The sequence below is a fragment of the Oncorhynchus mykiss genome, chromosome 23 (assembly GCF_013265735.2).
Source record: "Oncorhynchus mykiss isolate Arlee chromosome 23, USDA_OmykA_1.1, whole genome shotgun sequence".
NCBI lineage: Eukaryota > Metazoa > Chordata > Actinopteri > Salmoniformes > Salmonidae > Oncorhynchus > Oncorhynchus mykiss.
In genome coordinates this window covers 48,166,974-48,193,581 of record NC_048587.1, presented here as the reverse complement: position 1 = coordinate 48,193,581, position 26,608 = coordinate 48,166,974, and the positions used below count along the sequence as shown (strand labels likewise).

The 26,608-nt window shown below is 43.6% G+C and overlaps 1 protein-coding gene across 2 annotated transcripts in view; it reads left to right on the top strand.

The window, feature by feature from the left end:
- LOC110502896 (inactive rhomboid protein 1) overlaps positions 1-26,608 on the top strand; it is a 132,287-nt gene that overhangs the window by 96,416 nt on the left and 9,263 nt on the right. Inside the window, exons 2-4 of one of the 2 annotated variants that reach the window (XM_036960654.1) lie at positions 6,700-6,852; positions 7,626-7,765; positions 26,584-26,608. The exon at positions 26,584-26,608 is cut by the window's right edge and continues 195 nt beyond it. In XM_036960654.1, coding sequence (XP_036816549.1) covers positions 6,736-6,852; positions 7,626-7,765; positions 26,584-26,608 — 282 coding nt within the window. In that variant the 5' untranslated portion in view covers positions 6,700-6,735. Of the gene's footprint in view, positions 1-6,699; positions 6,853-7,625; positions 7,766-23,920; positions 24,020-26,583 lie in introns of those variants that run through there. The other variant, XM_036960655.1, reaches the window with a different exon arrangement.

The following is a 26,608-nucleotide window of genomic DNA, read 5'->3' as shown; positions in this document are numbered from 1 at the left end:
TGTTGTCTTCTCTATGATTCTCACTGTTGTCTTCTCTATGATTCTCACTGTTGTCTTCTCTATGATTCTCACTGTTGTCTTCTCTATGATTCTCTCTGTTGTCTTCTCTATGATTATCTCTGATGTCTTCTCTATGATTCTCACTGTTGTCCTCTCTATGATACTCTCTGTTGTCTTCTCTATGATTCTCTCTGTTGTCTTCTCTATGATTCTCACTGTTGTCTTCTCTATGATTCTCACTGTTGTCTTCTCTATGATTCTCACTGTTGTCTTCTCTATGATTCTCACTGTTGTCTTCTCTATGATTCTCACTGTTGTCTTCTCTATGATTCTCACTGTTGTCTTCTCTATGATTCTCACTGTTGTCTTCTCTATAATTCTCACTGTTGTCTTCTCTACGATACTCTCTGTTGTCTTCTCTATGATTCTCACTGTTGTCCTCTCTATGATACTCTCTGTTGTCTTCTCTATGATTCTCTCTGTTGTCTTCTCTATGATTCTCACTGTTGTCTTCTCTATGATTCTCACTGTTGTCTTCTCTATGATTCTCACTGTTGTCTTCTCTATGATTCTCACTGTTGTCTTCTCTATGATTCTCTCTGTTGTCTTCTCTATGATTCTCTCTGATGTCTTCTCTATGATTCTCACTGTTGTCTTCTCTATGATTCTCTCTGTTGTCTTCTCTATGATTCTCTCTGTTGTCTTCTCTATGATTCTCACTGTTTTCTTCTCTATGATTCTAACTGTTGTCTTCTCTATGATTCTCACTGTTGTCTTCTCTATGATTCTCTCTGTTTTCTTCTCTATGATTCTCTCTGTTGTCTTCTCTATGATTCTCACTGTTTTCTTCTCTATGATTCTAACTGTTGTCTTCTCTATGATTCTCACTGTTGTCTTCTCTATGATTCTCTCTGTTGTCTTCTCTATGATTCTCACTGTTGTCTTCTCTATGATTCTCTGTTGTCCCCTCTATGATTCTCTCTGTTATCTTCTCTATGATTCTCTCTGTTTTCTTCTCTATGATACTCTCTGTTGTCTTCTCTATGATTCCTACTGTTTTCTTCTCTATGATTCTAACTGTTGTCTTCTCTATGATTCTCTCTGTTGTCTTCTCTATGATTCTCACTGTTGTCTTCTCTATGATTCTCTCTGTTGTCTTCTCTATGATTCTCACTGTTTTCTTCTCTATGATTCTCTCTGTTGTCTTCTCTATGATTCTAACTGTTGTCTTCTCTATGATTCTCTGTTGTCTTCTCTATGATTCTCTCCGTTGTCTTCTCTATGATTCTCACTGTTGTCTTCTCTATGATTCTCTCTGTTGTCTTCTCTATGATTCTAACTGTTGTCTTCTCTATGATTCTCTGTTGTCGTCTCTATGATTCGATCAGTTGTCTTCTCTATGATTCTCACTGTTGTCTTCTCTATGATTCTCTCTGTTTTCTTCTCTATGATTCTCTCTGTTGTCTTCTCTATGATTCTCACTGTTTTCTTCTCTATGATTCTCTCTGTTGTCTTCTCTATGATTCTAACTGTTGTCTTCTCTATGATTCTCTGTTGTCTTCTCTATGAATCTCTCTGTTGTCTTCTCTATGATTCTCTGTTGTATTCTCTATGATTCTCTCTGTTGTCTTCTCTATGACTCTCACTGTTGTCTTCTCTATGATTCTCTCTGTTGTCTTCTCTATGATTCTAACTGTTGTCTTCTCTATGATTCTCTCTGTTGTCTTCTCTATGATTCTCTCTGTTGTCTTCTCTATGTTTCTCACTTTTGTCTTCTCTATGATTCTCTGTTGTCTTCTCTATGATTCTCTCTGTTGTCTTCTCTATGATTCTCACTGTTGTCTTCTCTATGATTCTCACTGTTTTCTTCTCTATGATTCTCACTGTTGTCTTCTCTATGATTCTCACTGTTTTCTGCTCTATGATTCTCTCTGTTGTCTTCTCTATGATTCTAACTGTTGTCTTCTCTTTGATTCTCTGTTGTCTTCTCTATGATTCTCTCTGTTGCCTTCTCTATGATTCTCACTGTTGTCTTCTCTATGATTCTCTCTGTTGTCTTCTCTATGATTCTAACTGTTGTCTTCTCTATGATTCTCTGTTGTATTCTCTATGATTCTCTCTGTTGTCTTCTCTATGATTCTCACTGTTGTCTTCTCTATGATTCTCTCTGTTTTCTTCTCTATGATTCTCTCTGTTGTCTTCTCTATGATTCTCACTGTTGTCTTCTCTATGATTCTCTCTGTTTTCTTCTCTATGATTCTCTCTGTTGTCTTCTCTATGATTCTCACTTTTGTCTTCTCTATGATTCTCTCTGTTGTCTTCTCTATGATTCTCACTGTTGTCTTCTCTATGATTCTCTCTGTTGTCTTCTCTATGATTCTCTCTGTTGTCTTCTCTATGATTCTAACTGTTGTCTTCTCTATGATTCTCTGTTGTCTTCTCTGTGATTCTCACTGTTGTCTTCTCTATGATTCTCTCTGTTGTCTTCTCTATGATTCTCTCTGTTGTCTTCTCTATGATTCTAACTGTTGTCTTCTCTATGATTCTCTGTTGTCTTCTCTGTGATTCTCTCTGTTGTCTTCTCTATGATTCTCACTGTTTTCTTCTCTATGATTCTCTGTTGTCTTCTCTATGATTCTCTCTGTTGTCTTCTCTATGATTCTCACTGTTGTCTTCTCTATGATTCTCTGTTGTCTTCTCTATGATTCTCACTGTTGTCTTCTCTATGATTCTCTCTGTTTTCTTCTCTGTGATTCTCTCTGTCTTCTCTATGATTCTCACTGTTGTCTTCTCTATGATTCTCTGTTGTCTTCTCTATGATTCTCACGTTTGTCTTCTCTATAATTCTCTGTTGTCTTCTCTATGATTCTCTCTGTTGTCTTCTCTATGATTCTCACTGTTGTCTTCTCTATGATTCTCAATGTTTTCTTCTCTATGATTCTCACTGTTGTCTTCTCTATGATTCTCACTGTTTTCTTCTCTATGATTCTCTCTGTTGTCTTCTCTATGATTCTCACTGTTGTCTTCTCTATGATACTCTCTGTTGTCTTCTCTATGATTCTCTCTGTTGTCTTCTCTATGATTCTCACTGTTGTCTTCTCTATGATTCTCTATGTTTTCTTCTCTATGATTCTCTCTGTTGTCTTCTCTATGATTCTCACTTTTGTCTTCTCTATGATTCTCTGTTGTCTTCTCTATGATTCTCACTGTTGTCTTCTCTATGATTCTCACTGTTGTCTTCTCTATGATTCTCTCTGTTGTCTTCTCTATGATTCTCACTGTTGTCTTCTCTATGATTCTCACTGTTTTCTTCTCTATGATTCTCTCTGTTGTCTTCTCTATGATTCTAACTGTTGTCTTCTCTATGATTCTCTGTTGTATTCTCTATGATTCTCTCTGTTGTCTTCTCTATGATTCTCACTGTTTTCTTCTCTATGATTCTCTCTGTTGTCTTCTCTATGATTCTAACTGTTGTCTTCTCTATGATTCTCTCTGTTGTCTTCTCTATGATTCTCACTGTTGTCTTCTCTATGATTCTCTCTGTTTTCTTCTCTATGATTCTCTCTGTTGTCTTCTCTATGATTCTCACTGTTGTCTTCTCTATGATTCTCTCTGTTTTCTTCTCTATGATTCTCTCTGTTGTCTTCTCTATGATTCTCACTTTTGTCTTCTCTATGATTCTCTCTGTTGTCTTCTCTATGATTCTCACTGTTGTCTTCTCTATGATTCTCTCTGTTGTCTTCTCTATGATTCTCACTGTTTTCTTCTCTATGATTCTCTCTGTTGTCTTCTCTATGATTCTAACTGTTGTCTTCTCTATGATTCTCTGTTGTCTTCTCTATGATTCTCTCTGTTGTCTTCTCTATGATTCTCACTGTTGTCTTCTCTATGATTCTCTCTGTTGTCTTCTCTATGATTCTAACTGTTGTCTTCTCTATGATTCTCACTGTTGTCTTCTCTATGATTATCTCTGTTGTCTTCTCTATGATTCTCACTTTTGTCTTCTCTATGATTCTCTCTGTTGTCTTCTCTATGATTCTCACTGTTGTCTTCTCTATGATTCTCTGTTGTCTTCTCTATGATTCTCTCTGTTGTCTTCTCTATGATTCTAACTGTATTCCTCTCTTAACTCTGAGTTTTTTGCAGCAGGTGTGAGATGTTGTAATCACACAAAACAAGGGAAGGCCCCAGAAGAGACACAGATATGACTAACATCTGGCACAAATCAAAACCCACTACACAGACCTCAAATGTCACATAGGGGGAGGGGAGGCATGCCTAGGCATGCCTGCAAAGCTCTTACCATGAGTACAGCAAACAGGGTAGGAGAAGACAATGTTAGGACAACTATTATATGCAAAGTGACATTCTGTTGAATTTCAATAAGATGTGTCTGGTGGAACTGTCCATTAATGTAAAACAGGCCCAAGTACTTACTGTAGTTACATAACTGTTAGAGAAGATCCATCTCTGGAGTGGATCTCTGGAGTTTCCCAACAATCCATCCATGTACTGTAGTGAAATCAACACCAAGGTTCATGAAACAAGAGCAAACCCATTCATTCTGTTCCATTCAATGAAAACTCACTTCCATTCAGTTCCATTTGACTCCTGGTGCAGGTTGAATTCCTGGAGATTCTTGATGTTTATGATATCACCCATCCAGTTCCTGTCCTGATCTCCCTCCACAGGAGGGCAACTCCAGTCCTCTAGGGCCTGATTGGTGTCACACTTTTGCTCCATCCCTACCAAACACAGCTGATTAATCAAATTTCATTCTAAACTGAAGATCATGATTAGGTGATTATTGGAGTCAGGTTTGTTAGATGGGACTGGGGCAAAAGTGTGACACCAATCAGGCCCTGGAGGACTGGAGTTGCCCAGGCCTACTAGGCTGACACAGGAGGAGGGGTATCATCATGTATCATCAACCCCCACTGCAGGTTTAAAGCCTTAATCCGTTTGTCGTATGACACACACACAGAGATGTAGAAAACTGACTGGGTGAAAGAGGAATAGAGCGATAGAGGGATCATGAAATAACAAACAATGTATTTTGTGTCAAAAGGGGGGTGAGAGAAGCAGTGCTTTCGTTTTTTTGTTTTGTTTTAGGATGTGGTCGTATTGTTATGGTGCTATTTGTAGGAGCTCTAATCATTCTGGATCGCTGAACCGTTACAGATTGCGCAATAGAAATGTAAAGGTCATTTCCGATTTAGCAGCGTTTACCGTGAATGCAGGAGCACACAGGGTTCTAGAACCAACCACAGAATGACTGTCAGAACACCGAATGCACAGAACACAGAACACACAGAACACATAACACACAGAACAAAGAGCACACAGAACACAGAATGCACAGAACACAGAACACAGAGCATACAGCACATGAAACACAGAACATGAAACACTGAACACAAAACACAGAATACACAGAACACACAAAAGACACAGTAAAACGCCATTATCTTGGGTTTGGAAACAGCCTCTCTCACTGCCTGGCTGGCTAGTGAGTCTCTGCTGGTATTGAATAGCACACAGCTTGTTGGACTTGGCTGAATATTCAGCCTCAACAATCAATTACAAGACCAACCTGCTGAATGGATGAATGAATGACTATATCAATACAAGTTTGCCTAAGGCTTACATCAAAGATCATATCCTAGCTCTTGACACATGGCAAGCAATATACTGTATTAGTCAACTCCTTGAGAAAGGAGAAACCCCCTGCCAGTCCCCTGCCAGAAACCCCCTGCCAGTCTGTAGACGGTGTGGGTTTAGGTTTGAATTGTATGTGTACAGTATCCCAATCAATCCCTCTCTGTGGTTCTGTCCACAGGATTCCTCAGTACTATATGTGTGGAGTTGAACCCCTCATTATACTTGAGTCAGGCTGGTCCTTTGATGCAGCGGTTCCGGTGCAGATGGCTGCTTCCAGGGGTTGGCCTTGATTAGCAGCTTGTTAGAGGTTTACTGTATAAAGGGTGTGTGTGTGCGTGTGTGTGCGTGTGTGTGCGTGTGTGTGTGTGTGTGTGTGTGTGTGTGTGTGTGTGTGTGCGTGTGTGTGTGTGTGTGTGTGTGTGCGTGTGTGTGCGTGTGTGTGCGTGTGTGTGTGTGTGTGTGTGTGTGTGTGTGTGTGTGTGTATAAACATCCTCAGCCACCCCCCACACAGAGGTGGCCGAGTTCAAAGACTAACAGTAAATACAACATTTATTGGGGAGAAGTTTTAGAGGCAGTCACTGCCCCCTTGTGGGAGTTTATAGTAGTACAAAGACTTCAAAACAGTCCATGGAAATCATAGGTCTGCCTTGGTCATGCAGTGGTACAGTGATCGCACTGATGACTACACTGAATGGAAGAAGGCCGTGAATATACATAAAGACAGCCCAGTGCAGACTGCTCTAAAGCCTAAATCTGAGGCTGTGTCCAGATGGGCAGGGCACAGTGGACACAGGGCAGGGTATGTCCAGTTTAGAGGGCAATCTGTCTGTCTGTGATGGGCTGGGCTGGCAGCATTAGGATTATGGAATTACCCAATCATGAAAAGTTCTCAATAAAGCTGCTCAATGTGCTCCACTCTGTGTCAGATCGCTGGGTTTATCTGTAGTACGGCTACTGTGTGTGGGTGTGTGTGTGTGCTTGTGTGTGCGTTCTGAACTTCTGTCTCACATCTCTCCTTCCTCTCCATGTGTCTCCAGCTGGCAGGTGTAGCGCGGTAGGGGGCGGTAGAGAGCATGGCTGAGCCCAGCCAGCCCCAGGAGAGCAGCAGTCTGCAGAGGAAGAAACCTCCATGGCTCAGAGTGGACATCCCCCCACAGCTGTCCCTGGATGAGCCCTTAACATTAATACAGGTATGATGAAACACCTCTCTCTCTCTCGATCTGTCTCTCTCAATTCAATTTGAGGGGCTTTATTGGAATGGGAAACATATGTTTACATTGCCAAAGCAAGTGAAATAGATAATAAAGAAAAGGGAAATAAACAATAAAATGAACAGTAAACATTACACTCACAGAAGTTCCAATAGAATAAAGACATTTCAAATGCCATGTTATGTCTAAATACAGTGTTGTAATGATGTGCAAATAGTTTTTTATGCATTTATTTTATTTCACCTTTATTTAACCAGGTAGGCAAGTTGAGAACAAGTTCTCATTTACAACTGCGACCTTACGTTACAGATACAATGCAAATCGATAGACACCGAAAACACACTTATACAGGTACAGCACACACATTCATAGATACAGTTACTATAATCTGGCCTGTATACAGGTACTGTAATCTGGCCTACATACAGGTACTGTAATCTGGTCTACATACAGGTAGAGTCACTGTAAACTGGTTTACATAGAGGTAGTGTAATCTGGCCTACATAGAGGTAGTGTAATCTGGCCTACATAGAGGTAGTGTAATCTGGCCTACATAGAGGTAGTGTAATCTGGCCTACATAGAGGTAGTATAATCTGGCCTACATAGAGGTGGTGTAATCTGGCCTACATACAGGTACTGTAATCTGGCCTACATACAGTTTCAATAGATGCATTACAATGTACACCAGCTACAGTAAATCCACTGAGCTATTGAGGAGAAATACGTTTTTGTTGTCTGGTGTGTGTTGCAGCCGGTGAAGAGGCAGGGGTTCCTGCACAGTGTGAGCATGCCCTGTGAGATCACACAATCAGGCATCGCAACCTTTGACCCCAGCAATTATCTCCGACCCCCTCTGCAGCGCCAGCCCTCCATCACAGAGACCATCAAGAGGTGAGACCACACACACACATGCTTGCTTCACACACCACACCATCCACTATCCTTGCTTAACTACTCACTACTATGATTTCTGCATGCCCTGAATATCTTTTCTAAACCCTAACTTTTACTGACTGACTCTTCTTCCGGCTGATCTGAACTTTATACTATTTTTATTGATATTTTTTCTCTCTTTTACTTCCCACTCTCTCTCCTTTCTCTGTATGTTTTCCTTCTCTCTCCTTCTCTGCCTACCTACCTCCCCGTCTTCCCCCTGTCTGGTGTGTGTAGTGGGAAGAGGGTGCATTTCAAGCGGGTCAACACGGTCCCTCATAAGGGCCAGAAGGGCCCCCGACTGGTGTCTGTACGCCGCAGGAGCTCCTGTGTCCCCAAACTGGTCACCCGGCGCCGCTCGTCCATCCCCAAACAAATCATCAAGTAAGAGAGAGAGAGAGAGAGAGAGAGAGAGAGACAGAGGAGGGAGTGGGAGGAAGATAGAAACACAGAGGGAGTTGGAGAAAGAGAGTAGGATGAAGGAAAGAAAGGTTAAGATCATGTGTTAATACAACCGTTTTAGAATCCCCTGAAGGAGTCACATGACCTGTAACTGAGAAATCCCTTGAAGGAGTCACATGACCTGTGACTGAGGATGAATCCCCTGAAGGTGTCACATGACCTGTGACTGAAGATGAATCCCCTGAAGGTCACATGACCTGTGACTGAGGATGAATCCCCTGAAGGTGTCACATGACCTGTGACTGAGGATGAATCCCCTGAATGTGTCACATGACCTGTGACTGAGAAATCCCCTGAAGATGTCACATGACCTGTGACTGAGGATGAATCCCCTGAAGGTGTCACATGACCTGTGACTGAGAAATCCCCTGAAGGTGCCACTTGACATGTGACTGAGGATGAATACCCTGAAGGTGTCACATGACCTGTGACTGAGAAATCCCCTGAAGGTGCCACTTGACATGTGACTGAAGATGAACCCCCTGAAGGTGTCACATGACCTGTGACTGAGAAATCCCCTGAAGGTGTCACGTGACCTGTGACTGAGGATGAATCCCCTGAAAGTGTCACATGACCTGTGACTGAGGATGAATCTCCTGAAGGTGTCACATGACCTGTGACTGAGGATGAATCCCCTGAATCAAATCAAATCAAATATATTTATATAGCCCTTCGTACATCAGCTGATATCTCAAAGGGCTGTACAGATACTACTTCCGGCGCCGACAGAGATGGCCGCCTCGCTTCGCGTTCCTAGGAAACTATGCAGTTTTTTGTTTTTTTTACATGTTATTTCTTACATTAGTACCCCAGGTCATCTTAGGTTTCATTACATACAGTCGAGAAGAACTACTGAATATAAGATCAGCGTCAACTCACCATCAGTACGACCAAGAATATGTTTTTCGCGACGCGGATCCTGTGTTCTGCCTTACAAACAGGACAACGGAGCGGATCCCATGCAGCGACCCAAAAAAACGACTCTGAAAAAGAGGGAAACGAGGCGGTCTTCTGGTCAGACTCCGGAGACGGGCACACCGTGCACCACTCCCTAGCATTCTTCTTGCCAATGTCCAGTCTCTTGACAACAAGGTTGATGAAATCCGAGCAAGGGTAGCATTCCAGAGAGACATCAGAGACTGTAACGTTCTTTGCTTCACGGAAACGTGGCTCACTGGAGAGACGCTATCCGAGGCGGTGCAGCCAACGGGTTTCTCCACGCATCGCGCAGACAGAAACAAACATCTTTCTGGTAAGAAGAGGGGTGGGGGCGTATGCCTTATGGCTAACGTGACATGGTGTGATGAAAGAAACATACAGGAACTCAAACCCTTCTGTTCACCTGATTTAGAATTCCTCACAATCAAATGTAGACTGCATTATCTACCAAGAGAATTCTCTTCGATTATAATCACAGCCGCATATATCCCCCCCAAGCAGACACATCGATGGCTCTGAATGAACTTTATTTGACTCTTTGCAAACTGGAAACTATTTATCCGGAGGCTGCATTCATTGTAGCTGGGGATTTTAACAAGACTCCCTAAATTGTATCAGCATATCGATTGCGCAACCAGGGGTGGAAAAACCTTGGATCATTGTTACTCTAACTTCCGCGACGCATATAAGGCCCTGCCCCGCCCCCCTTTCGGAAAAGCTGACCACGACTCCATTTTGTTGATCCCTGCCTACAGACAGAAACTAAAACAAGAGGCTCCCACGCTGAGGTCTGTCCAACGCTGGTCCGACCAAGCTGACTCCACACTCCAAGACTGCTTCCATCACGTGGACTGGGACATGTTTCGTATTGCGTCAGACAACAACATTGACGAATACGCTGATTCGGTGTGCGAGTTCATTAGAACGTGCGTTGAAGATGACGTTCCCATAGCAACGATTAAAACATTCCCTAACCAGAAACCGTGGATTGATGGCAGCATTCGCGTGAAACTGAAAGCGCGAACCACTGCTTTTAATCAGGGCAAGGTGTCTGGTAACATGACCGAATACAAACAGTGCAGCTATTCCCTCTGCAAGGCTATCAAACAAGCTAAGCGTCAGTACAGAGACAAAGTAGAATCTCAATTCAACGGCTCAGACACAAGAGGCATGTGGCAGGGTCTACAGTCAATCACGGACTACAGGAATAAATCCAGCCCAGTCACGGACCAGGATGTCCTGCTCCCAGGCAGACTAAATAACTTTTTTGCCCGCTTTGAGGACAATACAGTGCCACTGACATGGCCTGCAACGAAAACATGCGGTCTCTCCTTCACTGCAGCCGAGGTGAGTAAGACATTTAAACGTGTTAACCCTCGCAAGGCTGCAGGCCCAGACGGCATCCCCAGCCGCGCCCTCAGAGCATGCGCAGACCAGCTGGCCGGTGTGTTTACGGACATATTCAATCAATCCCTATACCAGTCTGCTGTTCCCACATGCTTCAAGAGGGCCACCATTGTTCCTGTTCCCAAGAAAGCTAAGGTAACTGAGCTAAACGACTACCGCCCCGTAGCACTCACTTCCGTCATCATGAAGTGCTTTGAGAGACTAGTCAAGGACCATATCACCTCCACCCTACCTGACACCCTAGACCCACTCCAATTTGCTTACCGCCCAAATAGGTCCACAGACGATGCAATCTCAACCACACTGCACACTGCCCTAACCCATCTGGACAAGAGGAATACCTATGTGAGAATGCTGTTCATCGACTACAGCTCGGCATTCAACACCATAGTACCCTCCAAGCTCGTCATCAAGCTCGAGACCCTGGGTCTCAACCCCGCCCTGTGCAACTGGGTACTTGACTTCCTGACGGGCCGCCCCCAGGTGGTGAGGGTAGGCAACAATATCTCTTCCCCGCTGATCCTCAACACTGGGGCCCCACAAGGGTGCGTTCTGAGCCCTCTCCTGTACTCCCTGTTCACCCACGACTGCGTGGCCACGCACGCCTCCAACTCAATCATTAAGTTTGCTGATGACACAACAGTGGTAGGCTTGATTACCAACAACGACGAGACGGCCTACAGGGAGGAGGTGAGGGCCCTCGGAGTGTGGTGTCAGGAAAATAACCTCACACTCAACGTCAACAAAACTAAGGAGATGATTGTGGACTTCAGGAAACAGCAGAGGGAACACCCCCCTATCCACATCGATGGAACAGTAGTGGAGAGGGTAGCAAGTTTTAAGTTCCTCGGCATACACATCACAGACAACCAGAATTGGTCCACTCACACAGACAGCATTGTGAAGAAGGCGCAGCAGCGCCTCTTCAACCTCAGGAGGCTGAAGAAATTCGGCTTGACACCAAAAGCACTCACAAACTTCTACAGATGCACAATCGAGAGCATCCTGGCGGGCTGTATTACTGCCTGGTACGGCAACTGCTCCGCCCTCAACCGTAAGGCTCTCCAGAGGGTAGTGAGGTCTGCACAACGCATCACCCGGGGCAAACTACCTGCCCTCCAGGACACCTATACCACCCGATGTCACAGGAAGGCCATAAAGATCATCAAGGACATCAACCACCCGAGCCACTGCCTGTTCACCCCGCTATCATCCAGAAGGCGAGGTCAGTACAGGTGCATCAAAGCTGGGACCGAGAGACTGAAAAACAGCTTCTATCTCAAGGCCATCAGACTGTTAAACAGCCACCACTAACATTGAGTGGCTGCTGCCAACACACTGACACTGACTCAACTCCAGCCACTTTAATAATGGGAATTGATGGGAAATGATGTAAATATATCACTAGCCACTTTAAACAATGCTACCTTATATAATGTTACTTACCCTACATTATTCATTTAATATGCATACGTATATACTGTACTCTATATCATTGACTGTATCCTTATGTAATACATGTATCACTAGCCACTTTAACTATGCCACTTTGTTTACATACTCATCTCATATGTATATACTGTACTCGATACCATCTACTGTATCTTGCCTATGCTGCTCTGTACCATCACTCATTCATATATCCTTATGTACATATTCTTTATCCCCTTACACTGTGTACAAGACAGTAGTTTTGGAATTGTTAGTTAGATTACTTGTTATTACTGCATTGTCGGAACTAGAAGCACAAGCATTTCGCTACACTCGCATTAACATCTGCTAACCATGTGTATGTGACAAATGCAATTTGATTTGATTTGATTTGATTTTAGAAACCCAGCCTAAAACCCCAAACAGCAAGCAATGCAGGTGTAGAAGCACGGTGGCTAGGAAAAACTCCCTAGAAAGGCCAAAACCTAGGAAGAAACCTAGAGAGGAACCAGGCTATGTGAGGTGTCCTCTTCTGGCCCGGCCGGGTGGAGATTATAACAGAACATGGCCAAGATGTTCAAATGTTCATACCAGCATGGTCGAATAATAATAAGGCAGAACAGTTGAAACTGGAGCAGCAGCACGGCCAGGTGGACTGGGGACAGCAAGGAGTCATCATGTCAGGTAGTCCTGGGGCATGGTCCTAGGGCTCAGGTCCTCCGAGAGAGAGAACGAAAGAGAGAATTAGAGAGAGCACACTTAAATTCACACAGGACACCGAATAGGACAGGAGAAGTACTCCAGATATAACAAACTGACCCTTGCCCCCCGACACATAAACTACTGCAGCATAAATACTGGAGGCTGAGACAGGAGGGGTCAGGAGACACTGTGGCCCCATCCGAGGACACCCCCGGACAGGGCCAAACAGGAAGGATATAACCCCACCCACTTTGCCAAAGCACAGCCCCCACACCACTAGAGGGATATCTTCAACCACCAACTTACCATCCTGAGACAAGGCTGAGTATAGCCCACAAAGATTTCCGCCACGGCACAACCCAAGGGGCGGGCGCCAACCCAGACAAGACGATCACATCAGTGACTCAACCCACTCTGGTGACGCACCCCTCCCAGGGACAGTATGAGAGAGCCCCAGTAAGCCAGTGACTCAGCCCCTGTAATAGGGTTAGAGGCAGAGAATCCCAGTGGAAAGAGGGGAACCGGCCAGGCAGAAACAGCAAGGGCGGTTCGTTGCTCCAGAGCCTTTCCGTTCCCCTTCCCACTCCTGGGCCAGACTACACTCAATCATATGACCCACTGAAGAGATGAGTCTTCAGTAAAGACTTAAAGGTTGAGACCGAGTTTGCGTCTCTGACATGGGTAGGCAGACCGTTCCATAAAAATTGAGCTCTATAGGAGAAAGCCCTGCCTCCAGCTGTTTGTTTAGAAATTCTAGGGACAATTAGGAGGCCTGCGTCTTGTGACCGTAGCGTACGTGTAGGTATGTACGGCAGGACCAAATCAGAGAGATAGGTAGGAGCAAGCCCATGTAATGCTTTGTAGGTTAGCAGTAAAACCTTGAAATCAGCCCTTGCTTTGACAGGAAGCCAGTGTAGGGAGGCTAGCACTGGAGTAATATGATCAAATTTTTTGGTTCTAGTCAGGATTCTAGCAGCCGTATTTAGCACTAACTGAAGTTTATTTAGTGTTTTATCCGGGTAGCCGGAAAGTAGAGCATTGCAGTAGTCTAACCTAGAAGTGACAAAAGCATGGATGAATTTTTCTGCATCATTTTTGGACAGAAAGTTTCTGATTTTTGCAATGTTACGTAGATGGAAAAAAGCTGTCCTTGAAATGGTCTTGATATGTTCTTCAAAAGAGAGATCAGGGTCCAGAGTAATGCCGAGGTCCTTCACAGTTTTATTTGAGACGACTGTACAACCATTAAGATTAATTGTCAGATTCAACAGAAGATCTCTTTGTTTCTTGGGACCTAGAACAAGCATCTCTGTTTTGTCCGAGTTTAAAAGTAGAAAGTTTGCAGCCATCCACTTCCTTATGTCTGAAACACATGCTTCTAGTGAGGGCAATTTTGGGGCTTCACCATGTTTCATTGAAATGTACAGCTGTGTGTCATCCGCATAGCAGTGAAAGTTAACATTATGTTTTCGAATGACATCCCCAAGAGGTAAAATATATAGTGAAAACAATAGTGGTCCTAAAACGGAACCTTGAGGAACACCGAAATGTACAGTTGATTTGTCAGAGGACAAACCATTCACAGAGACAAACTGATATCTTTCCGTCAGATAAGATCTAAACCAGGCCAGAACTTGTCCGTGTAGACCAATTTGGGTTTCCAATCTCTCCAAAAGAATGTGGTGATCGATGGTATCAAAAGCAGCACTAAGGCCTAGGAGCACGAGGACAGATGCAGAGCCTCGGTCTGATGCCATTAAAAGGTAATTTACCACCTTCACAAGTGCAGTCTCAGTGCTATGATGGGGTCTAAAACCAGACTGAAGCATTTCGTATACATTGTTTGTCTTCAGGAAGGCAGTGAGTTGCTGCGCAACAGCCTTTTCTAAAATTATTGAGAGGAATTGAAGATTCGATATAGGCCAATAGTTTTTTATATTATCTGGGTCAAGGTTTGGCTTTTTCAAGAGAGGCTTTATTACTGCCACTTTTAGTGAGTTTGGTACACATCTGGTGGATAGAGAGCCGTTTATTATGTTCAACATAGGAGGGCCAAGCACAGGAAGCAGCTCCTTCAGTAGTTTAGTTGGAATAGGGTCCAGTATGCAGCTTGAAGGTTTAGAGGCCATGATTATTTGAATCATTGTGTCAAGAGATATAGTACTAAAGCACTTGAGCGTCTCTCTTGATCCTAGGTCCTGGCAGAGTTGTGCAGACTCAGGACAACTGAGCTTTGAAGGAATATGCAGATTTAAAGAGGAGTTCGTAATTTGCTTTCTAATAATCATGATTTTTTTCCTCAAAGAAGTTCATGAATTTATCACTGCTAAAGTGAAAGCCATCCTCTCTTGGGGATGCTGCTTTTTAGTTAGCTTTGCAACAGTATCAAAAAGGAATTTCGGATTGTTCTTATTTTCCTCAATTAAGTTAGAAAAATAGGATGATCGAGCATCCTGGCATCCTTGGGTAGACAGAGGGAATCTGGAAGGACATCAAGGAATTTTTGTGTTGTCTGTGAATTTATAGCACGACTTTTGATGTTCCTTGGTTGGGGTCTGAGCAGATTATTTGTTGCAATTGCAAACGTAATAAAATGGTGGTCCGATAGTCCAGGATTATGAGGAAAAACATTAAGATCCACAACATTTATTCCATGGGACAAAACTAGGTCCAGAGTATGACTGTGACAGTGAGTGGGTCCAGAGACATGTTGGACAAAACCCACTGAGTCGATGATGGCTCCGAAAGCCTTTTGCAGTGTGTCTGTGGACTTTTCCATGTGAATATTAAAGTCACCAAAGATTAGAATATTATCTGCTATGACTACAAGGTCCGATAGGAATTCATGGAACTCAATGAGGAACGCTGTATATGGCCCAGGAGGCCTGTAAACAGTAGCTATGAAAAGTGATTGAGTAGGCTGCATAGATTTCATGACTAGAAGCTCAAAAGACGAAAACGTCATTTTTTTTTTTTTGTAAATTGAAATTTGCTATCGTAAATGTTAGCAACACCTTCGCCTTTGTGGGATGCACGGGGGATATGGTCACTAGTGTAGCCAGGAGGTGAGGCCTCATTTAACACAGTAAATTCATCAGGCTTGAGCCATGTTTCAGTCAGGCCAATCACATCAAGATTATGATCAGTGATTAGTTCATTGACTATAATTGCCTTTGAAGTAAGGGATCTAACATTAAGTAGCCCTATTTTGAGATGTGAGGTATCATTATCTCTTTCAATAATGACAGGAATGGAGGAGGTCTTTATCCTAGTGAGATTGCTAAGGCGAACACCGCCATGTTTAGTTTTGCCCAACCTAGGTCGAGGCACAGACACGGTCTCAATGGTGATAACTGAGCTGACTACACTGACTGTGCTAGTGGCAGACTCCACTATGCTGGCAGGCTGGCTAACAGCCTGCTGCCTGGCCTGCACCCTATTTCATTGTGGAGCTAGAGGAGTTAGAGCCCTGTCTATGTTGGTAGATAAGATGAGAGCACCCCTCCAGCTAGGATGGAGTCCGTCACTCCTCAGCAGGTCAGCTTTTCAGGCACAATGTTCAGGACTTTGCTACCTTGTGTGCGTTCTCTTTCTCTCAATTCAATTCAATTTCAATTTAAGGGCTTTATTGTCATGGGGAACATATGTTTACATATGTCTACTAGCTAGATTTGTCCTGTTTGTTGTGGCTCCCTCCTCTGCCTGACATGTACAACCTCCCTCGTTTCTTTATGTCCTTCTAATCTCTCTTCCTGAGAAGTGCTGGTATGTTAGTGGGAGTATTGGCCTGTTTACATTTACACACACTCCCCAAACAGAGGGAAAGAGGGGGAGGGAGGGAGAGAGAGGGAGAGAAATACATTACATTACTTTATAAGGACTGAATGCTAAATTAAGGCTTCCAAGCTTGATACAACAATTAGCACTGACATGTCAAGTGAGAGGTGTCAAAGCCCTATGTGAAGAATGATAAGACACAAAAACAGCACAAAATGAAGCTCCTTATGAAAAATCAAGAGACACTTCTTGCTGACTATTATAAGATTTGGGAACATCAGCAACCTCACCTTCCACACAAACCATCCCCTGGCATGGCACAGCGCTATATTAGCACACTAACCCTGTGTTTACGAGGGGTGAAAACTCAGGATACTAGACAACGAGGACTCTGAGTCAGCTAATATAAATCTCTAGAAGTCTGGAACAGTATTGGTACAGGGCAACCCCAAGCAGTTTCCGCAGGACTTTCACCTAATCAAAGAATTAGCTGAGCAGGAGAAGCTCTCCCTTGAGAAAGATATCCCCACTCCGAGCGAGTCAGACCGGATGTTATATAACCCCACAGACGAGCAACCCCAAGCGGAAAGTCAACCTGCCAACACAGAGTACTACTCCCTCATTGAAAAGAAGGATACATTTACCCAGCTGGAGGTAAGGCAGGTGGAGCTGGAACAGCAGGTGATTACACTCCAGTCAGCTCAGACCCAGACAACAGTCCAGCAGAACAACACCCCCTTAACCAGACCCAGAGAGCTGGAGGTGGAGAGAGACATATCTGCACTCTGGACTGTGGTGAGACAACTTCAACAGGATAAAAATCAGGAGCAGGAGAATAACAGAGCACTAGAGGAGAGGATCAGACTGCTGAAGCAGAGGGTGAGGGGGTTGGCGTGTGACAGAGAACAACCCACTAGAGAGGTGGCTACCCTCATAGAGAAGCCAGCAGATCAGCCCACCTCAGCACCCGACAACAGTCTCGACACCACAGCAGAACAGTCCACACCAGACCCTGACCATAGCGTTGACATCACAGCAGAACAGACAAATGAAGAACCCCAAGCCCAGCGGATCTCACCCCCTCTGAGCACCCTGATAGCCCTCCTAATAACCCCCCCACACCCACTGAGGACATACACAAGAGACAGATTGTTCTCCTTATGGACTCCAATGGGAAATATATACAAGAAAAAAAAACTTTTTCCCAAACAGAGTGTGTCTAAACTCTGGTGTCCAAACACCCTAGACCTTCTGTCTGAGGACCAACTAGGTTCACCTAGCCACATAATAATATACAAATGACCTGAGAGCACAGCAGGAAAGGGTGGCCACAGCACTCAAGGGAGTGATTGAAAAAGCTTCTTCTACTTTCCCCAATGCACAACTGGTTATCTCCACCCTGCTACCACGAAAAGTTTTCCACCCTGCTACCATACAGCGAGTAAACGCAAGTATTTCCTGTAACTGTGCCTCAAAACCCAATATTTTCCTGGCCCACCAGTCCACCCTGGACTTGAACAGCCTTTATGACCAGGTCCACCTCTACAAGGCAGCAGTGCCCACCTTTGCCCAGACTCTAAAGGACATCGCTCTCAAACGCAGCCCCAACACTTTACACAGGAGCAACAGATCAATAGACCCCCCCCCCCCCACAAGACCTACACAGAGGACCGACGCCGAGAAGACCTACATCCAGACCACTACACCACCAGCCACATCCCCACCCCAACCAGTCAGCACCCCCCAAGTAAACTATGCCCGCATCCCATTTAGGCCCAGTAAGATCAGACCTACTGTATTCCCCTCCTGCACACCCCATGCACGCCACCCCCGCAAAGAGGGCCTCAACATGGAAGTCACACATACACCCAGTCCGTGAGCAGGCAAACAGGCCCAAGCCCCACTCTTACACTACCCCAAGCCAATGGCATGTACCAAATGCTCAGCAGGCTCTGCTCACACTTACTGGTCTGATGCCAAACAACACAACCAACAATATTGGACACTTTATGGAACACAAAGCCTTCACTATATCATCCTGGAATATCCCAGGCCTGAGGTCATCTGCCTTTGGCCTAAAGAGCGGGAACCAGGACTTCATCAAAGAAATCGGAAATACAGACATTGTCATCCTACAAGAAACATAGTATAGAGGAGACGGACCCACTGGTTGCCCTCTAGGTTACAGAGAGCTGGTAGTTCCATCCACCAAACTACCAGGTGTGAAACGGGAAGGGACTCAGGAGGTATGCTAATTTGGTATAGAGCAGACCAAACTCACTCCATTAAATTAATCAAAACAGGAACATTTTACATTTGGCAAGAAATTCAAAAGGAAATTATCTTAACAGAGAAAAATGTCCACCTGTGTGCTACCTATATCCCCCCACTAGAATCCCCATACTTTAATGAAGACAGCTTCTCCATCCTGGAGGGGGAAATCAATCATTTCCAGGCCCAGGGACATGTACTAGTCTGTAACGACCTAAATGCCAGAACCGGACAAGAACCTGACACCCTCAGCACACAGGGGGACAAACACCTGCCTGCAGGTGACAGCATTCCTTCCCCCATATGCCCCCCTAGGCACAACTATGACAACATAACCAACAAAAACGGGTCACAACTCCTGCAGCTCTGTCGCACGCTGGGTATGTACATAGTCAATGGTAGGCTTCGAGGGGACTCCTATGGTAGGTACACCTATAGCTCATCTCTTAGCAGTAGTACTGTAGACTACTTTATCACTGACCTCAACCCAGAGTCTCTCCGAGCGTTCACAGTCAGCCCACTGACACTCCTATCAGACCACAGCAAAATCACAGTCTACTTCACCTGAGCAATCCTCAATCATGAGGCATCAAAGCTAAAGGAACTGAGTAATATCAAGAAATGCTATAGATGGAAGGAATATAGTGTGGAGACCTACCAACAAAAATTAGGTAACAACATATTCAAACCCTTCTAGACAACCAACTTCCTGGACAAAACGTTCCACTGTAATAGTGAAGGTGTTCATTTGGCAGTAGAAAATGTTAACAGTATATTTGACCTCTCAGCTTCCCTATTTAATCTAAAAATGTCAAACAGAAAACTGAAGAAAATGAACAACAATGAAAAATGGTTTGATGAAGAATGCAGAAACCTAAGAATGAAATTGAGAAACCTGTCCAACCAAAACATAGAGACCCAGAAAACCTGAGTCTACGGCTTCACGCTGGTGAATCACTAAAACAATACAGAAATACACTTCGGAAAAAGAAGGAGCAGCATGTCAGAAATCAGCTCAATGTAATTGAAGAATCCATAGACTAACCACTTCTGGGAAAATTGGAAAACACTGAACAAACAACACAAATAATTATCTATCCAAAATGGAGATGTATGGGTAAATCACTTCTCCAATCTTTTTGGCTCTATAACAAAGAACAAACAGAAAAAACATATACATGATCAAAGTAAACTATTAAAGACTACCAAAACCCACTGGATTCTCCAATTACATTGAATGAACTACAGGACAGAATAAAAACCCTCCAACCTAAAAAGGCCTGTGGTGTTGATGGTATCCTCAATGAAATGATAACATATACAGACAACAAATGCCAATTGGCTATAATAAAACACTTTAACATCATCCTCAGCTCTGGCATCTTCCCCAATATCTGGAACCAAGAACTGATCACCTCAATCCACAAAAGTAGAGACAAATTTGACCCCAGTAACTACCGTGGGATATGTGTCAACAGCAACCTTGGGAAAATCCTCTGCATTATCATTAACAGCAAATTCCATCTAGAAACCATTGCCCTAGAGCACACAAAAAACAATACACGCCTTGGCCTAAGCATCAGCGCCACAGGTAACTTCCACAAAGCTGTGAACAATCTGAGAGACAAGGCAAGAAGGGCATTCTATACCATCAAAAGGAAAATAAAATTTGACATACCAATTAGGATCTGGCAAAAAAAAATGTAATCAGTCGTAGAGCCCATTGCCCTTTATGGTTGTGAGGTCTGGGATCTGCTCACCAACCAAGAATTCACAAAATGGGACAAACTTTGCATGCAGAATTCTGCAAAAAATGTCCTCTGTGTACAACGTAAAACACCAAATAATGCATACAGAGTAGAATTAGGCTGAATACCGCAATTGATCAAAATCCAGAAAAGAGACGTTAAATTCTACAACTAAAAGGAAGCGATTCCCAAACCTTCCATAACAAAGCCATCACCTACAGAGAGATGAACCTGGAGAAGAGTCCCCTAAGCAAGCTGGTCCTGGGGTTCTGTTCACAAACACAAACAGATCCCACAGAGCCTCAGGACAGCAACACAATTAGAGCCAAACAAATCATGAGAAAACAAAAAATAATTACTTGACACATTGGAAAGAATTAACAAAAAACCTGAGGAAACTAGAATGCTATTTGGCCCTAAACAGAGAGTACACAGTGGAAGAATACCTGACAAATGTGACTGCCCCAAACTTAAGAAAAGCTTTGACTATGTACAGACTCAGTGAGCATAGCCTTGCTATTGAGAAAGACCCGTCGTAGACAGACATGGCTCTCAAGAGAAGACAGGCTATGTGCACACTGCCCACAAAATGAGGTGGAAACTGAGCTGCACTTCCTAACCTCCTGACAAATGTATGACCATATTAGAGACACATATTTCCCTCAGGTTACACAGATCCACAAACAGTTAGAAAACAAACCCAGTTTTGATAAACTCACAAATCTACTGGGTGAAATACCACAGTGTGTCATCACAGCAGCAAGATTTGTGACCTGTTGACACAAGAAAAAGGCGACCAGTGAAGAACAAACACCATTGTAAATGATTTATTTCCCCTTTTGTACTTTAACCATTTGCAGATTGTTACAACACTGCATATACAGTGCCTTGCGAAAGTATTCGGCCCCCTTGAACTTAGCGACCTTTTGCCACATTTCAGGCTTCAAACATAAAGATATAAAACTGTATTTTTTTGTGAAGAATCAACAACAAGTGGGACACAATCATGAAGTGGAACGACATTTATTGGATATTTCAAACTTTTTTAACAAATCAAAAACTGAAAAATTGGGCGTGCAAAATTATTCAGCCCTCTTAAGTTAATACTTTGTAGCGCCACCTTTTGCTGCGATTACAGCTGTAAGTCGCTTGGGGTATGTCTCTATCAGTTTTGCACATCGAGAGACTGACATTTTTTCCCATTCCTCCTTGCAAAACAGCTCGAGCTCAGTGAGGTTGGATGAAGAGCATTTGTGAACAGCAGTTTTCAGTTCTTTCCACAGATTCTCGATTGGATTCAGGTCTGGACTTTGACTTGGCCATTCTAACACCTGGATATGTTTATTTTTGAACCATTCCATTGTAGATTTTGCTTTATGTTTTGGATCATTGTCTTGTTGGAAGACAAATCTCCATCCCAGTCTCAGGTCTTTTGCAGACTCCATCAGGTTTTCTTCCAGAATGGTCCTGTATTTGGCTCCATCCATCTTCCCATCAATTTTAACCATCTTCCCTGTCCCTGCTGAAGAAAAGCAGGCCCAAACCATGATGCTGCCACCACCATGTTTGACAGTGGGGATGGTGTGTTCAGGGTGATGAGCTGTGTTGCTTTTACGCCAAACATAATGTTTTACATTGTTGCCAAAAAGTTCAATTTTGGTTTCATCTGACCAGAGCACCTTCTTCCACATGTTTGGTGTGTCTCCCAGGTGGCTTGTGGCAAACTTTAAACAACACTTTTTATGGATATCTTTAAGAAATGGCTTTCTTCTTGCCACTCTTCCATAGGCCAGATTTGTGCAATATACGATTGTTGTCCTATGGACAGAGTCTCCCACCTCAGCTGTAGATCTCTGCAGTTCATCCAGAGTGATCATGGGCCTCTTGGCTGCATCTCTGATCAGTCTTCTCCTTGTATGAGCTGAAAGTTTAGAGGGACGGCCAGGTCTTGGTAGATTTGCAGTGGTCTGATACTCCTTCCATTTCAATATTATCGCTTGCACAGTGCTCCTTGGGATGTTTAAAGCTTGGGAAATCTTTTTGTATCCAAATCCGGCTTTAACCTCTCTGATCTCCCAAACCCGGATCCGGTATCGTGACTACAGCCTCAAGCTCATTACCATAACGCAACGTTAACTATTCATGAAAATCGCAAATGAAATGAAATAAATATGCCATCTCGCAAGCTTAGCCTTTTGTAAACAACACTGTCATCTCAGATTTTCAAAATATGCTTCTCAACCATAGGAAAACAATAATTTGTGTAAAAGTAGCTAGCTAGCGTAGCATTTAGCGTTAGCATTAGCGTTAGCATCCAGCACGCAACATTTCAACAATAACATAAAAGCCTTCAAATAAAATAATTTACCTTTGAAGAACTTCTGATGTTTTCAATGAGGATACTCTCAGTTAGATAGCAGATGCTCAGTTTTCCCAAAAAGATTCTTTGTGTATTAGAAATAGCTCCGTTTTATACATCACATTTGGCTACCAAAAAAAACCGAAAATTCAGTCCTCAAAACGCGAACTTTTTTCCAAATTAACTCCATAATATCGATGTCAATAATATGCATAGTCGAGCATCTTTTCGTGACAAAATATCGCGCTTAAAACGGGAACGTTTTTTATCCAAAAATGAAATAGCGCCCCTAGAGATCTAACAGGTTAAACTTCTTCACAACAGTATCTCGGACCTGCCTGGTGTGTTCCTTGTTCTTCATGATGCTCTCTGCGCTTTTAACGGACCTCTGAGACTATCACAGTGCAGGTGCATTTATACGGAGACTTGATTACACACAGGTGGATTGTATTTATTTAGGTCAACATTGGATCATTCAGAGATCCTCACTGAACTTCTGGAGAGAGTTTGCTGCACTGAAAGTAAAGGGGCTGAATAATTTTGCACGCCCAATTTTTCAGTTTTTGATTTGTTAAAAAAGTTTGAAATATCCAATAAATGTCGTTCCACTTCATGATTGTGTCCCACTTGTTGTTGATTCTTCACAAAAAAATACAGTTTTATATCTTTATGCTTGAAGCCTGAAATGTGGCAAAAGGTCACAAAGTTCAAGGGGGCCGAATACTTTCGCAAGGCACTGTACATACGTATACATAATATGACATTTGTGATGTCTTTATTCTTTTGGAACTTCTGTGAGTGTAATGTTTACTGCTCATTTTTATTGTTTATTTCACTTTTGTATATTATCTACTTCACTTGCTTTTGCAATGTTATGTTTCCCATGCCAATAAAGCCCCTTGAACTGAATTGAATTGAGAGAGAGAGAGAGGTCAAGGAAGGAAAAGAGGGAGAGATTGAGAAAGAGGGAGAGGCTTGTAAAAGTATTTTAGGGAGGTGGGAACAGAGATTCATAGACAGTAGATCTGTTGATCTGTTCCCACTGAGGATCAGATAGCTGGAGAGAGAAAATCCAGGTGGGAAGATGGAGATACAGGTGGGAAGATGGAGATACAGGTGGGAAGATGGAGATACAGGTGGGAAGATGGAGATACAGGTGGGAAGATGGAGCTACAGGTGGGAAGATGGAGATACAGGTGGGAAGATGGAGATACAGGTGGGAAGATGGAGATACAGGTGGGAAGATTGAGATACAGGTGGGAAGATGGAGATACAGGTGGGGGTACTTTAGTCTGTTGGAATGGAATGGGGGAGGGTGCTGGACAGGTAAGAAAGTGTGGAACTGGGTAGAGGAATAGGGGGGAAACAGAAGAGATGGAAGGAGTCGGGAAGGGGAAAGAAGTGAGAGAGAGGGAGGGTGGGTGGGAGAGAGGTTGAGGGAAAGGAGATTAAAGGAGAGAGATCACTGAAAGTATTTTACAAAGGAGCCATTTATCTTTTTATTTGTCTTAGCTAAGGGATGCTTGTTTTTATGATGTAAAGTGACCAACATGGGAAATAGCACTGATAGCGCTGATCAGTGTGATGTAAATAAGGACGTTAAACCGTCACTAAATGTCTCTGCCAAAGCTACTCATTTGCCTCTGGTAGTGGAATAATAGCAGTAGTTTCTGTCTCTACTGGCTATAGCTGTTGATTTGGATGGTCTCTACTGGCTATATCTGTTGATTTGGATGGTCTCTACTGGCTATAGCTGTTGATTTGGATGGTCTCTACTGGCTATATCTGTTGATTTGGATGGTCTCTACTGGCTATATCTGTTGATTTGGATGGTCTCTACTGGCTATATCTGTTGATTTGGATGGTCTCTACTGGCTATATCTGTTGATTTGGATGGTCTCTACTGGCTATATCTGTTGATTTGGATGGTCTCTACTGGCTATAGCTGTTGATTTGGATGGTCTCTACTGGCTATATCTGTTGATTTGGATGGTCTCTGCTGGCTATATCTGTTGATTTGGATAGTCTCTACTGGCTATATCTGTTGATTTGGATGGTCTCTACTGGCTATATCTGTTGATTTGGATGGTCTCTACTGGCTATATCTGTTGATTTGGATGGTCTCTATTGGCTGTAGCTGTTGATTTGGATGGTCTCTACTGGCTATATCTGTTGATTTGGATGGTCTCTACTGGCTATAGCTGTTGATTTGGATGGTCTCTACTGGCTATAGCTGTTGATTTGGATGGTCTCTACTGGCTATATCTGTTGATTTGGATGGTCTCTACTTCTGTTGATTTGGATGGTCTCTACTGGCTATAGCTGTTGATGTGGATGGTCTCTACTGGCTATAGCTGTTGATTTGGATGGTCTCTACTGGCTATAGCTGTTGATTTGGATGGTCTCTACTGGCTATATCTGTTGATTTGGATGGTCTCTACTGGCTATAGCTGTTGATTTTGATGGTCTCTACTGAATACTGACTTGTACCACTGGTGAGCTAGCTGCTCAAACACACACAGGCAAACGTGAAGACACACACACACACACACACACACTAGGTTTGTAGCCTAATGAGTCAAGGTGTTTATTTTCCTGGAAACAACCTTCTACAGAGGGTATGAGTCTTCCCAGAACCTTATCTCACACAGTCTGTTTCAGTAAAGATGGATGTGTCACTCTGTTTTCTTCTTCTGTGGTGTTTATAATAATCCTGCTACCCTGAGAGCCTCTCTTTGTGAATCACCAACACTCAATCTACCCCCCCCAACCCTCCTAAACCCTCCCAACCCAAACTTGTGACCCCTCTTAAAACATTCCTGCCTCCCGGGAGGACAAGAATCAGTGTGGCACTTCCCTCCCTCTCTCCCCTGGCGGTGCGCAGCCTTAAAAGGCTTTCCCAGCTGGCTGGTTTCTCTCTAATGATGGATACTGTTTTATTACTGAGTGTCTGCTACTCCCCAACCCACATCCTGCTTCTTCACAGAACACTTTCCCCATCCACTCTGGGACGCTCCTACAAACCCAGAGGTCCACCAGGGGGCTGGCTGTCTGCCCAGGACTAACAGAGAACATCAGCTCATTCCCTATGCACTAAAAGAAGAATGAGGGCTTGCACTGTTTGTCACTGGGTTTTATGAGTGTGTGAACGTGTGAACGTGTGAACGTGCTCGTGTGTATCCATTAGGGTTTTAATGTGTGAGTCTGAGCATGGTTTTGTGTGAGTGGCATGTCGAGGCACATATTTGTCAACTGCAGTTGACTTCCTGTCTGTGTGAGTAGAACTGATGTAATCCTGCTGTACTCTTGTCATTGTTTGACTGAGTGGTGATGCACAACACTAATGCTCTGGCCCGGTCAGTCCCTCCAAATGTCTCCGGCTTTACACTGGGTTAGGGTTTGAAACTGTGGGGCTGGGGAGTGGGGGAACACACACTCACATGGTAATCCAAATGGCCTCGTTCCGTACACAAATAAACGAGAAACCCACTGCCGTGCCTGGGTTGTTATCGTAATCTGTTTCTGCCTTTTCTGTACACTCTCTGCAAAGACGAGCCCACACTCAACCCAAATACTGTCTCTTTTAACTCAATTTAAACTGTTACAACCAACTATCACTAACCAAGAACATCCCTGAACGGAGATTCACCTTGCTCTAACCTCTGTCTCTGTCCCCTCAGGGGTACGGCAGCCTGGTTCGGGGTC